A 16,414-nucleotide genomic window follows, 5' to 3' on the forward strand; every position below is an offset into this window, starting at 1 on the left:
CACCCTCTTTCACTCTTTCTATCTCTTTCACTCTTGCCATTATTTGTATTCTTTGCGTCGGAACAGTGAGTTCCACAAGGAGATGCTTCATCGTCCTTGTGGCGCTTGTTTCTTACCCGCAGACACGAAGGAAGCGATCACCACGCGACGAGGACAAATTGGATGGGGCAGCTACTTGGGCCGCATTATGTTTGATATTCTTCATCATTATCAACTCCCCCCTTCCTTTCCTCTGGAGTCATATCTCTCCCTTGCTGATGTGCCACTAAGCGTAATGAATTTTTTATGTCCCCCCACCTCTGGCCCACCCCACCTCTCAACCCCTCGTCTCCTGCTCAGGGGCTGCAGCAGAGGGAGAAGGGAGGGGGGGAGGCTCGAGGAAATAAAAAAGGGAGGTGATTGATGCCCCGTGTCACTGCAAACAAAATGGCAAATATAATTTAGCATTTAGCTTATGCAGAGATAATGGGGCGAACACGCCGCGGCAACACAGGCTTGAACAAAACAGCCGGGCTTGTTATCCGTCAGGAGCGCTTTGGTATGATCAGGAGCACAGGTTAGGGAGGGGGGGGAGGAGAGAAACGAGGAGTGGAGTGGAGTGGGGGGTGGAGGGACAACATGGAGCGAGGGAATTGAATTAAGGGGGAGAAGTTACGCAGAGTGTCTTCAGTCACTCCGTCCGGACAGGAGTTATCTGTACGCTTGGTTTGCTGTCATTGGAGACACGGCCGTGCTCTGCCATGCTACTTATGGCCTATTTATCCAAGCCATTAAGCATAGAGCTGTTTAATATGACACGTTACGCTGAGGGGAAACTATTTGTCATTATTATAAGACAGCTGTTAAGCAGCCAAGCTTGTTTAAATCAAGTCTGTGAACTCACCAACACGCACGTTATCTATGAATTTACGTTGGCTCCGTGTAGAAATCTCAACTACTTTTGGGTCTTTGCGCCGGGAAGCAGCAATATTGCCTGCTTGATTAAAAGCAGCGCTGAATTCCTCTGTGAGAAGAAGCACTCATCAGTAGTGGTGTAACAGCTGAGTCCAACCACCTGATGGATAATTGGAGTTAATTGCACTCCCAGGTTCGAATTTTTACAACTTTTAGCTGCGGCCAAACTTTAGAACCGTAGATCTACAGCCCCCCCCCCCCCCCAAAAAAAAGAGAAATCTCCCTGACGACTCAGAAGTGATGCATTCTGCTCGATAACGCAATGTTGCTTGTAGCCAGGCCAACGACATAAAAGCAGTCATCGTGTAGCTGTCGCTTCGGGGAAATGGAAGACAGGAGCTGGCTTATGGAGAAATATTGAATTGTTTTAAGACAAGTTTTCCTCGGTGAACAGAATTAATTGTTATTAGCTCTCTCAAAGATATGCCTAAGTACACAGGGACTATTATTGCAGTACTTCCCCATGCAGCCTCTCATTACGGCCTGTAATTACAGTTGGGTTGGCCCTGCGGCAGTTCCATCAATCCCGCCAGCTTCCCCCGCCGCACGCTTGCAAGCCAGTCACCACTGGGCATCCGTGGCCGGAGCAAAACACAGCAGACGCCCAGCAGCTTGTTTCCTCTCTGCCACAATGACACATCCACCATCTATACGTGGCAAATGAACAGGATCATATCCTATTACCGTGAAGGGTCTAATTGAAACATGTTTATTTATGGTCCCGTTCTTGCATGAGGAGCGGCCGTTAGCTGCGCTAACAGGCTCCAGCAATATGAGGCGGTAGAATTAAATTAAAAGCTCATAAAATGAAATATGCTCTGTATTAGCTGTTTGACACTTAATTTGCCTTCAAATGAGCAGAGGAAATCACAAATTAACTGTCCTTTGTTTTTTTCCCTCTTTACCTCACCTCCCCTATTAGGCAAGGGAGGACGCAATTACAGACAGAGGCTAATCGTTTAGTTTATGAATTCTTGTGGGGAAGGTACCAATGTGCCATTCAATATTAAAGCCGCAGGGTCAGGAGGGAAGGGGGGGGGTGCACTTGATTTACTGGGGAACTCGTATGCTCCCGTGAAAGAACAGCGCTTTTTAAGAGTTTCAGCAACGTCAGTTTGAGCTGAAACCCGAAGCCAGGTTTCCATAACGTCCAATTTAAGCAAACTCTTATTGTACCGCACTGATCCAGGACCAGTAAAATATGTTTTTATCTGGTCCCTTCTCTCTGCATGTTTCTGCTCTAGAAACCTCCAGCGCTACCAAACAGATAAAAAAAAACCCTTCCTGTTCCAGAGAAGATGCTTCCTGCTTAAATAAACACATTGATCGGTGAAGAGCAGGCTCTCCATGGGAGCTCTGGTCCCCTCTGCCACCACCATTGTGCCGGCCGGCTTAATGAGAGTTTTGGGGGGGATGCAGGGGGCCAAGAGAAGAGCCAGCTTCTTTCATTCTGGCTTTTTTTTTTATTACTGGACTATAGTACACAGGAAAACAAAACAGTCCCCCTCGTGTGGCTGAGCCCCGGCTGTCGGTCACCCGGAGACGGCTCAGAACAAACAGAGGTATTCGTCACAAGTCAATTATCGGCCTCAGAGTTTGCTCTGGAGTCCCGGGCCCTCGTGCTGTGCGAATGGGGCCACAAAACAACAAAACATTCTTACGGGATAAGCAATTGACTCACAGCCTTTAGCGCAGTTAACAAATGTGGATTTAGAAAAGAATCGGCCAAAACGCCTGAGTCAATGAAAGAGTTTATAAAGTTGTAAAACAAATAGAAAAGCCTCAGGTCTGAGTTTTTGCTGCCTTTCAATTTGATTTGAGTATTTAAGATGAAGTTTCTCTGCTATATTTATAATACATATTTCTAAAAATATATAGTTTGTTGAAGCATCTCATAGTGAGCAAATGCAAAATATAACATTTTAAACAAAGTAAATATATAAACAGAGGAGTATAAGAGTCCATTCACTTGAATGAGAAAGTAAATAGACAGAATATAGATGTATATACATTTAATAGTGTTGTATATTGATTTAGAAAAATGCAACAATCTGAAGTGTTTCTGCGTAAGTCGTGAATGAAGTTGTGGACTGTCCGTTCTGTCACTGTGGAGGTAGAATGCGTTTGGGGGTTGCGAGGGTGTGTTTCCGTGTTCCCAGCCTGTGTGGTTATTTCATTCAGGAGTGTGTTTGTTCAGCTGCGGGCCTGGCCTGACTGGACGGTATTCTGGAGGTACCAGGGGAGCGCTGCGGCGTGTGTCCCAGTCATTGCAGCACAAACCTCAGCTCTGCAATGGTGAACCAGGCAGAAGTTTGTTGACTTTAAGCCGTTGCCCCAGAAACATCATTTTAATGTAAAGATCCATCAAAACCGAGCGAATCACCTCGATTTCCATTTGATTTTCCGTAGCAATCTTAATCATTTGACACTGTTTCTGCACAACAGCTCTACTTTACACACTCGCTCGCTCTTTTTTTGGAAAATGTGTTGACTGTTGTCTAGTTATTTACATAAACTGTTGTCAGAGTTCCCAGTCTGGGCATAAAGGAGCGGCATGTTGCTTAGCATAAAGACCAGGGTCTTATCTCCACACCACCTTCCAGATGGGATGAGGCCGAGCATTGCAACACATATATACGCAAATACACACACACACACACACACGCTCTCTGCAAGTACACACATAAACATACAAAACAATAGACCAAAAGAATGCAGTATAGCTTTTATAGAAGCTAGATGAAAAGAGTTTTTAATTGTTCTGCTTCATTAGTGGTGTGATTTCAATTTGCTGTGTCAAGGCCTCGTGTAATAGTTGATATTTTTTGCATTTTTATGGGCAAACATATGACGCAGTAACTGGACTTTGTAACCGTATATTTTCTGTTATTTACAAGCAACATTTTCTTTTAGTTCATACGTTATAATGTCTCATTGATATCCACATTTAAATATTGTCTAGACGAGAACAGAATGGGAAGTAAGGCCATAAATTACATTAGGAATTGATGATTATTTCATAATCGCGTCTGATCATCTCTGTCCAGATATGGCTGCTGTCACTGAAAAGCAGGCGGAGGGAGACGAGGGCCACTTTTTCATCCCGCGCTCCAACTGTCCAAAACCCATTCTGTGTGACTTCGTAGGTCACCCCTCTCCGGTGCGCTCACTGGTTTCCCCTCCATCCTCCCCTCTCTCTTTCCATCGCTCCCCCTCCTGCTCCCCCTCTATAATACTTTCTCTATGGAGTAAGTCAGGGGGACAGGCGGTCACGCAGTCGCTGGCTTCATGATTAATGGTGTTTATTCTTGACAGAAGGCTCCTTTATTTATCTGCATTGCAGTTTCACTGATACTATCAGTCACCTGAATGAAAAATATTCAGTCATACCAATTTTGCAGTATAATTGAGTAGAGTCACTTCCTTTCAGTTTCCCCCCCCCCCTCTCTTCTCCCCCTCGCTCTCCTCCTCCACTCTATCTGGCAGCCTTATCATCACCACAGTAATTTTCGCGCTGCGTTGTTTGATATGGAGAGGCTGGCTTTAGCCGCATTTGACATAAAGCCTCTTCAATTTTCACTGGAGAGGAGAGAGGGGGGAAAAAAAAGGAAAGAAAGTTGTGCGCCACTCTGTGAAAATGTGCGAGGAGGGGGAAAATATCTCTCCCCTTTTTTCTGAGGCAATTTCAGGATTTAGAGAGAAAGGAGATAAATGCCTAAGCAGAAATGTGGGCAGATGGAAGTTACAGTATATCTTTTTTTTTTGTAATACACCAGTTTCAGAAGCCTAAATGGGCAGTGTAGTCCCCCCCCCCCCCCCCCCCCCCCCCCCCTCCCTCTCTCTTCAGCCGGAGCACAGGACCATGATATTTTGAAGGCACCTGTGTATTTTGAGAATGATGGATCCAGCAGGTACAGGGGGGGGGAGAGGAGAGGAAAAAAAAACAACTTTGGCACAGCAGATATTTGACAAGGCCTGTAAAGGTTTTAGGGTTGAGTCATTACCCGTGGAGATCTGTAAAGACATGTTCCAAAACTCTACTTACCGGGCTGGGATTACCTATGCTGAGCCTGCAGCAGCCACTGTGTCTGCTATATATTTGTATTTCTCCCCCAGTTATTAAATATCACATGCATTTTTTATGTTTTCCCTCGCTCTGTGCTAAATGGTTTATGACTCATTTAGTATGTCTTTAAACCAAATAGTAATCTCTCCTAAAGACTTCATCGTATTTCCAATCTACAAACGGATCCTTACATAACACTTTACTCATGCAAATCAAATCCTGTTTGATTATGCGTTCAGCAAATATTTCCTATTCTTTGTAATTCTGTGTTCGCCCTTGGTTGGATGTCATTGAAGGGTGCATTAAAAAATATATCTTACATTTTCCATAAAAGGGGTAATACATTAATCTCTAATACAAGGCCTGTGAATTTGCACATGTAACACATTAGCGGATTTGATTTTCTATACACAAGTCATTTGCCCCTCTTCATGTTTGAGATCTCAATTTGTAGCTCTCCCGTGGAGCACAATGGAAAACCAGGTCTGAGGGGAAGAGATAACAGACAGGTGCCAACAGCTCTGCGCTGCTGTGTGTGTGTGTGTGTGTGTGTGTGTGTGTGTGTGTGTGTGTGTGTGTGTGTGTGTGTGTGTGTGTGTGTGTGTGTGTGTGTGTGTGTGTGTGTGTGTGTGTGTTAATGTGTGCGCTGCTTGTGCATCCAGGCTTAAACACACACACACACACTTGACACATTTTATCCTCTGTCATTTGATTTATTTCACTGCCATTTTAATTTAATTTTTCTATTTCAATTCTTCACCTTGCATTTCTTATATATAAAACAAATTAACTGAAACACACGTTGGTTTTAGTTAAGCTCATGTTGTATTTTTCATCGAGGTCATTTATTACTGTATGCAAAATAAGGATTTTATTCATCTGTTAAAATTATTTTGATAATACAGCCAATAATTATTTTATTAGCTGCATCTGCTTATTTTATTATTAATTTTTTGAATAAAATGTTAGTTGTGTGTGAATCACATTTTTATTAATCTAACTATTGGCCTTAAACCCCCAAAATATTAAGTTGTATATAACATTTTGGGTATTTTAACATCAGACAGGATTTGATCTGCGGTGTGATGTATTGCATTCTTTCAGGTCATACAAGTAAAAAGCTTATATGTTTTTTTTCGTGGTAAATTATTTGCTGGGTGTGGACGACTGTCAGTTTTATGAGCTGTGTCGCTTCTTAATTGGCTTTGTAAAAGACCCTCCTCTCATTGGCGGGGAGGTATTAGAGAGCAGCAGCGACTTGTCAAGATATCACCCGTGCTGCGCTGGCAGCGTGCCGTCTCACATCGTCTCCACAACCTCAGGCAGAAGCCGCCCTGACGTCTGCCTCTCTCTTCACAAATACTAGTTTAAAGAAGCTGTCATGTAGAATTTATTTTCTGCAATTAGAGGAAATACGTTTTTTCTCACGAGAAAGGAAATATTTTTGCATCTTATTACCTTATGCAGAATATTCAGTTGTAGTTTTAAGAAATCAAGAGTCAGTTTAGGGAGTTTTGACTCAGCCGGTGCCCTGCAGACGTCATGCTGTAGCGGAGAATAAATGTGGAATTTCCATTACTCTGATCTCAGGGCTCTGGGCTCCCGACCCTGCGATCCCACTCTGGGGGCCAGTTACAGCAAGTAACGAGAGCAGGGGAACAGGGTCATAAATCCTCTCCAACTCTCCTCATTTTCCATCCTCCCTCTGTTCCACCTTTTCCTTTCCTCCCTCTCTCTCTCCCTCCTCTGCTTCCATCCCTCCTTGTCAAAGTCCTTCAATAAATGATTTCGTAGGAACGTAAATGCAACAATGTAAAATACGACCACATGTTGGTTAAACAGTTCCGTCCGTCGAGCTAAGGACCACTGACAGTTTTAATGTGGGAGGAAATGAGTTCATTACCTCTCTTTTAACAGCTTCTGCACCTCTTCTCCTCCCTCTTTCTATTTGTTTATCTTCTAAATCGCAGAGGATTTCACTCCTGAATTTTACACTCTCCTCACCAATGCAAATTAATTCATATCACATAAAGCGATTCTTTTCTTTCAGCCCTTTTGTTATCTCCCTTATCAGATGTGGCGTCCATTACATCTGATAGTGTGATAGAGGATGGTTTCATCTAATAATGTCGTTGGGCGAAAGCCAAAAAGAAATCTTTCTCTATTTCTGTCTCCCGGGATACTTTTATTTTTTGATAGTGGGGAGGTCAGCTTGTAAAGTTTTTTTTTTACTCAAGCGAGCGTCCAGTGGGAGCTTTCACAAATATGCACAGTCATGCACGCAGCTGCAGGGTGACTGCACTTGTAAGAATGCAGTATTTTTTTGTTGCGTGTCCATCATTTATTTGATTTGCTTGAGTGATTTGTTGAATTGACAGTTTATTTAAAGGGATTAATTAAAGGTGGAGACAAATAAAATAAATGTTTCCCAAAGTGGACTCATTAGGAAGTCCCTCCCATTCATATCAGTTTGGTTTCACTTCTGCAGCAGGTTTGTGAAACATTCTGCTTCGGGTGTTTCCAAAATTTCCACAGGTCCGTGTTTAAGCCTCCCAAAGCTTCATCAAGCTCGAGCTTGGCACCACCACGCACTCAGCCCCTTCATGATTAAATATCAAGGAACTCCACTTGACATTTTATTAGTCCAACAAGATGGATGAAATGGCCAGAATAAAGTAGGCTGTGTCTGTTCACTTTCCCACCAGCGCTTGCCTTTCTTCTGTCCGGCTTTTCTTTTCCTTCCCCTCCTCTCCGAGAAGAATGTATTAGGAAAACGTGATGGATTTCATTCTGAAGAGATTTCTAGTGCTGAGAAGGAAACATACATTTGTGTGTCTTGTACCTGATGCTCCTGTTCTCTTCCCTCTCGTGTCTTAGCTCTCCCTCCTCCCTCCCTCCTCTTCCTCCCGACCCCCTTTTTCTTTTCTGTTGTTCTTCCTCAGATCCCTGTCTGAAGGATTAACCATCTCCAGCGGTGTGTCTCTGCTGTCTTGTAGCGCCGTGTATTGTTTGTGATTTGCTCAGGCCCATCCGTGCGGCTGCTCATTTCAGCAGCCCAGTGTGACGTGGTGAATTGAGGAGGGGATCATGCGGAGCCGTCTCACCAACCCGAGCCGCTCCTCGCTGCCCTGGGCCACACTCATTCTTCCAGCCGCCCCTCACCTGCGATGGGCTGTGCGCACACGCGAACGTGCACGCTCATTACCTGACTTGTCAGGGTAGTGAAGGCGATGGGGTGTGGAACCCGAAACCCTGTTTAGCTGCAGGCGTCAGGAAGGATAGGAAAAGGGAAGATAGATTTGCTTCCTCCTAGTTTTCAGAAGTTTAACACTTCAACACCCTGGAGTCCCCTCCTGTCTTCTCCATAGCCCGGGGCTTGCCAGAGGAACTCAAAACACTAACTGCGAGCTGCGTTAATTCCACCTGCACTTGGTTTGAAGAAAACAGCAATCAAATGCGTAATTTGCAGCAAAGCAGAGCTGAAGGTTGAATGTTCCATGTAAAGTGATTGCTCTATTTGTAGAAGGAGAAAATCAAGCACAGGAGAGGACCAAAAAAAGAACAAGAAAATCTTTTTTTGTTTCACGTTTGTTCCCAGCCTCCTTGAAATGACAGGAAAAAAGACTTGCTCTTTTTGTTTCATTCCACTTTCATGTTTTCATTTCCTTGCTATATACTGTGTTGATTCGTTTTGGTCGACATTCTTATCTCGATGGTTGAAATTGCATTTAATTGCAGAGTGGAAATTTTTTTTTCAAGCAGCCTGGGAAAAAACACACCCCTGCTGCGTGGCAAAGCCAAACATAAACTTTTCAAAACGACGGATGTGTTTGGTTATAACTTAGAAGCCGCACAAGCGGTGAAAAGATGTGAGTCTGCCTTTATTTTGGGATAAAGCATAATCCTCTCACTTTATGGGAGTATAAGGAGCAACGAGGAGCCTTGATCTAAAACAAGAAGAGTATTTCATGTGCGACACACCTTCACCGCGTGTGTGACCCCTCCTCGTAGTTCACGCAAGAGCCTCTAACACCTGGACCCGTTTGTTATGAGTTAAGTCCGTCACACTCACCGACTCCTGTTGATAAGCACATGTTAGTGCTCAGGTAGCATGGAAGTGATACGTGCTCACAGGGTTGTACTGTACGTCTTCCTGCCAGGACAAGTGCGCATATGTGGATGATGTGACTGAAACACACAGGGGGAGGAGATGGAGAAACTAAAGTAGAACGCTGGGTATTCAACTGGACAGCTGTATGTGTGTGAGTGTGTGGTGTAGGGGAATGTCTGGCACGCCTCCAGAGGTATCCCACAGAGAGGGAATCCTGCTTGATGGGACCATGAATAGAAAGTTTTCCCCACCCCCTGAACCCGCCAGGCCCTTTGATGTCCGTGGGTCACACAGAGCCCTCGCTGGTCGGGAGGGTGGGGGGGCATAGTTCTCGTGAATGCCTGGCAACCTCACCGTGCCCTGCCAGGTCCGTGCATGGTCTGCTCTGCCCGGCCCAGAAGAAAAGCTCAAAGCGAAGGGGAGGAAATCCAGAGCACAGGGACAACAAACTACGAGTCTCAGAAAATACTACACTATTAAGTTCTAAGGCTTAGAATACACCACTGCTGACATGCACCTCCCCCTTGGATATAAAACATTGGGGCCACAGAAACTATGGAGATAACATGGAGACTAGTACAAGACTGTGATTCGTCAGCACGGGTTACTCTAGTTCACCAATTCCTCTTTTACACCAAAACTTGTGGGCATAAAAGGCCAACTGACTCCTTTCCCATTGCTAGTAGGGGAGTTTTTGCAAGTGTTGCACCTTGCACAATACGAAGAAAGGATAGCGGTTGTGTCATGTTCCCAAGAAAAGTACACAAACCTTCAGGGTTTAATACTCGCCAATGCCCGGAAGTTCGCTGCTTGTCATAACGTGGCGTCAGAAAAGGTGCAGTGTCGGCATTTAGACTGCCAAAGAAAATAAGAAGAGATTAGCGTGTTTACCGAGGTGTCCTGTTTTCATCAATGCCTGACAAAAGTTAATGCAACTGGATCATGTGTAAAATTAGTCACTGCAGGTAACGTAGGTATCAGAAATAAGATAGATACCTGTTGCGTCGACCATAAATCCATCTGGCAAACTTTTTTTTTTTAAACCAACAAAGTTGAAAGCTCCTCAAATTGCTGCTGATGATAGAAAGTTTGGACATATCCAGCTCCGAGTAAAATCTATCTTTAGATGAAGACCGTGTGATTTGCTCGAAAGCTCTAAAAGAAACTACTACGTCAACCTTGAGGAAGATTGTTTTGCCGACATTTGATCATAAATTCCTCCTGCTAACACTGAGAATAATCAAATCACTCGTCCGTTTGACAGCGGAAACAGACAAATGTGTCAGTAACACCTGTACTGTGTGATCAGCTACACAGACAAGCACACCATCGAAAAGAGTTTAAGTTCTTAACATTGTAGGCAAACAGACGTGTGTCAGTCATGCTACTGAAATATTTATGACATGACAATCATATGTCAGCATTTTTTTAAATCTTTATTCACCATGTGCATTGCGTCATATTAAGTGTATCCACTTTTCTGAAAAACTCTTGATTATTGGAAACAGATGTGTTGAATGAAGTGTTTGCTATCTAGAGGTCATGACATGGACACTGGATCTGAATATAAAACTAAGTGGAGTTTAAGCTGCTCTGTAATTATCATTACTAACTTGTAAAGTCATTGGAAGTCATTGGAATGTGCTTCAGCAGCTGAACTTAATGAATATTTTTTTCCCTGTTGAATCATTAAGAAGCCAGAGTCTATATCTACCTCCCTCTGTTTGTCTGTCTCCTCGTCTCTCTGTCTCTTGTCTCAGCTCCCTCTCCTCTCTCTGGGACTCAGCTGGCTCTGTTCCTGTGGCCGTTTGATCTCACTGAAAGGGTTTGGAGCTTTAAAGTGCTTCTGTTTCCGCTGTCAGGAGCCCCTCTCTTCCTCCTCTCTGGTTTAGGCTTTCAGAGCGATGGCAGCCCTGTGGCTGGGTGGGTTAGAGGGTTGGCAGTGGCGCGGGAGCAGAGGTTTCTATAAAGGGGGTGAGATCGAGGTGAGGTTTGGTGGGGGAGTGAGCGTGTGATGCCGTCAGCCTCGGTCAGGAGAGCAGCCGACACCTGAATGATCCTGGCGCCCCACGAAACCTCAGTTCCCACCTCACTCAGCCCCTTGTGGCCACAGGCACAATGTGTCAGAAGAGGCAGTTCTACCTGTGTTGCTGTACATCCTTCCATTAAAAATCATGTTAAAATACAGGACAACCCGGCTGCAATAGGGTTATTTTGTCAACCTGGTACTTGAAGCAACTCACAACCACTAACACAGATGTTTTTGCTCTGACTCCCAGTTCGATGAGGATTTGCTCTGCAAGTCACACAGGTCTCTGTACCACTTTGCCAGTATATGGTTAATACTAGACCGTCTTTGCAGTTGCCCACTCAACGGTTAAACCATAACGCCAATGTAAAACATAACACAGCTGTTGAGTTGAGAACATAAAAGTTGGTTAGTGGTTAAAGAGTTTATATATAAATATATATGAAGTCTCCATAGGATCCTTTAGGCAACAGTCAGATGCCCGGTGCAGTAGCTGGTTGTGAACATGAAAGTGTTGGGCTCATGAGGTAGAGCGGGTCATCCAGTGACTTGTACTGTAAAGCCCGTAGAGTCAAGTCTAAGCACCATATAAAGGCTGTCTATTCATTTATTGTGTCTATGACCCAACAATCCATCCGTCAACAGTAAATGTTAATTATTACCAAGATGAAGTCAAAACATTTGGTGACTTCTTGACTCACAGTATGTGAAGTCATTGTTTCCCACAATTAAAGCCACATTATTCACATTTCACATTTCTTTGGCTGCGTGTTGGAGAGCGGCCACTTTAGTGAAGAGGATAAATGTTTCCATCTGTCCATAAGACCAGTCGCTCAAAAATCTCACTATCAATTTGGTAACGTTTTATTGAGACTAAATGTGACACACACCGCACTGTCCAAATAAAATGATTGGGTTTAATCTAATTTCTGTTGGAGTTTTTTTGACTCTCAGATGTTTTTATTCTTTTTCAACCGGACCAGTCCGGCAGCATCAGATAAAAAAATATGACGCTCCGTGAACATTCACAGTTGCTGGTTTATTGAATTTAGACTTGCCAATTTCCTGTATCCTTCTGTGGAGCACACATCAAGAAATGTTCATTTTATTTCACGCGCAGCCATTTCACGCTTGAGCTAAAAGTATTCTGCACAGCACATATCCTGTTTTAGCCGACCGCTGTGTCAATACCACCGGGTCTAAGTGCTGCACCACAATGATACCTTCTGTCCTTCTGTCCTAAATGAAGTCGTCAGTGTGTTCGCCACAACTGTGTGTTTCTACTGCAGCATTCACCCAGAAAAATTATTAGTGTTGATATAACCTTGTTCCAAACAAAGTTTCAAGGCCTGTTTACATGAACACACACCCTGACATGAAACCTCAAAATCTTTAGGGGGGGATATTTACACTCGGTGAAAATGAGACGACAGTGTAAAATCCGCAGACCGCCCCGTGTAAACATGCAATGTCTTTAAAGAGGCGCTGACTGGTTTAAGCGAGGCCACGTGAAAGGAAATGGCTTCCATATGTCAGGAGCTCCGGCTTTTCCTCGTGCCCTGTTTGCAGAATGCCTTCTCTGAGGGTTAGCAGGAATTATAAAACCTACAAAGGGAAGTAGCGGAGTGAGGGGAAAGTTTTTCTCCACAGTAAGAAGAAGCCTGCAAAACCCTGCGGTACAGCTTTGATGTAAATCTCAAATCAGGTGTAACTAAGACGCTACGTCTCTGGCACACACCTCCCTGAACATGAGCGCGTACACACACACACAAACACAGGCCGAACATTCCTGCACGCACACACTGCGCGTTGTCAGATTACTTCCTTTCGTCATGTTGATTAATGCATGCTGGCAGATGCTAAGACGATCACGGCCATGCAGAGAGCGGCTGGACACGGAGGATCGGACCCTCTCTTGGTTTTTCCCTCTCTCCTCTAAACCATCCATCTCTACACTGTCCTCCTCAAATCCCCTCACACCTGGCTCTGCACCCCCCGAGACCTCTTTTTCTCTCCTCCCTCTCCAACTCGCCCTCTATCCTAACGCTTCTCTGTCCGCCCTTCCCTCCCAATTCATATCGTCACACTCCTGCTTCCTGACTACCGTTCATGGTCTGCCTCTCTGTAGCCCTCCCTCCACACCTCTCTCCACTTCTCCACTTCTTTTCAAACTTTTCTTACCCTCTTGCCTGCTCAAATCTCCCTCTACCCTGCATTGGCACCCTCTAACCACCAGTCAACAACATGTGTGTGCTCTCGTTTCTTTTAGTTTTCTTACCACTTCCCCTTTTTTTCAGTACTCCCAGCCTGCCAGTAGAGCTTTGTTCTTATTCGCTAAGTTAATTGGGAAAACAAGGAAAAGCAGAGGCATTTAGCCAGGGTCAGTGAAGAGAGACGCAGCCAACACATGACAGGGTTAATCAGTGTCATGGCAGCCGGAGCCGGCGTCTGGCTCCCCTCAAACAGGCCTGTGGACGGCCAGACGAGGAAAAGAAGTCATGATTTTTTTTTTTACCTTTCCTCTTGGGTTCTTATTTCTTTATTGAAAATGTCTAAAACGTCACATGCAGCCATTTCAGGGACAAAGAAAAATTTGTCCCACATACTTTGCCTTTTACGTCTGGAAATTTCAGGCTTTTCATTGAAAAGTTATTGCAGGATATGGTTATGAGATTCCTGCTTCTATTTTCACTTTTTCCTCTCGCCTTCTGTCATGACGTTTTCACGTGTGTGTGTGTGTGTACGTGCTTGGTTTAGCCATGTTGATATCAAAGTCAGTGTCACTCTGCAGCTGTGTGTGATGTGTGTAAATGAGGCACGCAATGGTGGCATGCGAGCACATGACTTTCTTATCAAAAACACACACACACCTGTTTTGAAGTTCAGAGTTGCCCTCAGCTTGGCCTGCAAGGTGTGGAGGAAGTAAGACAGCTCCCATGAGGGTTTTGTCGAGAGCGGACGTGCAGAAAAACACTGATCGAATGGACGCAGGAAAAAATGACTACAATCATTGTGTTGCAGTGTCAGATGCGTTCCCTTAATCCGTCACCTTTGCACGATTTCACAGCGAGGCTTTTACTGAGAAACCGCTCAGGACCATTTTTCACCTCCACCTGCTCCAGCATCACCATGAGACATGTTGTCACTCGCTTGAACTCAGTGAAAGCCTTTAAAATTGTCCCACAGCCCCTTTGGCCTAATTACAGAAAGTCTCCAGAAGACGAAGTTTGTATGTCTGTGTGTAACTGTGTCTGTCCTCAAAGTGTGTGTGTGTGTGTGTGTGTGTGTGTGTGTGTGTGTGTGTGTGTGTGTGTGTGTGTGTGTGTGTGTGTGTGTGTGTGTGTTGTTTCTGCTCCTCAGTGCTCATTACTGGCCCTGGTCTGAGCTCTTTCATTAGGGCGGCTGTGAAATGGAGGGACGAAAGGCCGGTAGGGGATCAGGGGACGGGGTGGAGGTTGTAATTGGGCTGTTCCGCTCCCCTCGCCTTGCTCAAGGTCACTGTGAGACAAACTCTGGGCCAGGTCTCTCACTCTTCATTCCCCGCTCTCGTCTCTTTTCTCACCCTTCTCCACCTCCCTCTTAAACCCCTACTTTTTCCTCTCCCTCCCTCCTTCGCTCATCCTCTCCTTCTCCTGGGGTCTTTTGTCACAGTAGACTGGTCCACAGGGGAGCCATAGAGAAGTGGAGGGGCTAATTCAGTCTAATCTCTTAGCCTCTTAATGTCTGGCTGATATGTGGATTTCTCCACATCCTCAGGGGAAGGCCTTTGTGGTGAAGGCCATCATTATGAAGTTTCCTAGCCCTCCTAGCCAATTATAAGAAGGGAGACGAATTAGTTCATCTCAAACTTGGCTCCAAAGAAGTTTTCCTGATTGTTCTCAACTTTATTTCACATCTCATACAATAGAGACAATTCACAGTAAAGGTTTTGTGATAAAGAGAATAGCCCAATGTGCTCATATTATCCATTTAAAGGAAAATCTTGTGTGAGACTTGCTGACGGACACTGTCCATTTCTGTACACGGCCTCAGCTCAAAGCCAAGTTTGAAGTCATCTGAGTAAAGTGGTGTAGCGTTGCTTGTCATGGCGCTGGCCAGCGGTGAGCTCGGTCTTACGTTTCGCTCTGATTAAGACGCAGTGGTGAAAGCTGCCTTTGATCGGAGGAAATGTCTGCGTAGGGAGCAGTTGGAATGTGGCGCTCTCCTCTCTGCTGTGCAGATGGAGGCAGAGAGATAGTGTCACAGTCCATTTGTCTGGCCTCGCCACCACCGCTCCAGTGTGGTAGAAACTGGATGTTCAGAGCTCGTGCGGCCTAATGAAAGGAGCGTGATGTCCCTGTTCAGTCCTCAGAGACAACTGAATTATTTATGTTTAGTTTACCAAAATGATGACATTAAAGCTGAGAGGAATCAAAAGACGTTACTGTTCCACATGTGGTGAATTAGTTAGTCTGATTGCTATAATCGGACATAAAAAAATTATGCTCACAGAAGATTGACGTCATGCTTTAACTTTCTTATGTCTTTTATGATGTTTTTAGGTAATCTGCTTTCTGGGTCATAGGCCTCACTTCTTTCTTAGTTTAAACTGCAAATTAATTTTCATTTTTCACAGCAATTACATGCTATTTCCTGTGGAATTTCATGTGAGTTTGTAAAACATTCATAACACAAATACATGTTTTATATATATTTTTTTCTCTGTGTGTCTCTGCAGGCCTCCTTCACTGGCAGGCAGTCCGGCTTTCTCCGACATCTCCCTCATCCGGATCTCGCCACAGCGGAACCCCTCCGTGGGGGCGGAGTCGCCCTTTCACCCTCCGCACCCCTACATTAACCCATACATGGACTACATCCGCTCACTGCACAGCAGCCCCTCCATCTCCGTTCTGTCAGCCACCCGAGGCCTCAGCCCCGCAGATGGTAAAGTGAAACATACACCATTGCACAAAGCATGATACACACACAGATGCACACACATGCACATCTGCACACAAACTCAGCAGAGCAGAAATGGGCGGCAAAGCCTCAAGTAGACCCTTAAAAATAATTGTTGGAATTGATTACTGAGGTTCGATCGCTATTAGAAGGAATCTCGATTCTCTGTATCAGTTTAATTCCTGGATGAGGTCAGAGGAGGTCAGGTGAGAGGCAACCAGATCCATCTCTATTAAGACCCAGGGGTTGCTGAGATATTATCTGAGTGAGGGAACGGGTGCCTGGGAGTATTATGAGTGTGCCGCAATCCGTGTGG

At 44.8% G+C, this 16,414-nt stretch overlaps 1 protein-coding gene across 1 annotated transcript in view; it reads left to right on the top strand.

Annotated features, from left to right (window-relative positions):
- The window catches only part of gli3 (GLI family zinc finger 3), a 93,806-nt gene that overhangs the window by 51,159 nt on the left and 26,233 nt on the right, over positions 1–16,414 (top strand). Inside the window, exon 5 of the mRNA XM_034572401.1 lies at positions 15,878–16,083. Within this exon, the coding sequence (XP_034428292.1) occupies positions 15,878–16,083 (206 nt within the window). The remainder of the gene's footprint in view (positions 1–15,877; positions 16,084–16,414) is intronic.

The sequence above is a fragment of the Hippoglossus hippoglossus genome, chromosome 20 (assembly GCF_009819705.1).
Source record: "Hippoglossus hippoglossus isolate fHipHip1 chromosome 20, fHipHip1.pri, whole genome shotgun sequence".
In the NCBI taxonomy this organism is placed as follows: domain Eukaryota; kingdom Metazoa; phylum Chordata; class Actinopteri; order Pleuronectiformes; family Pleuronectidae; genus Hippoglossus; species Hippoglossus hippoglossus.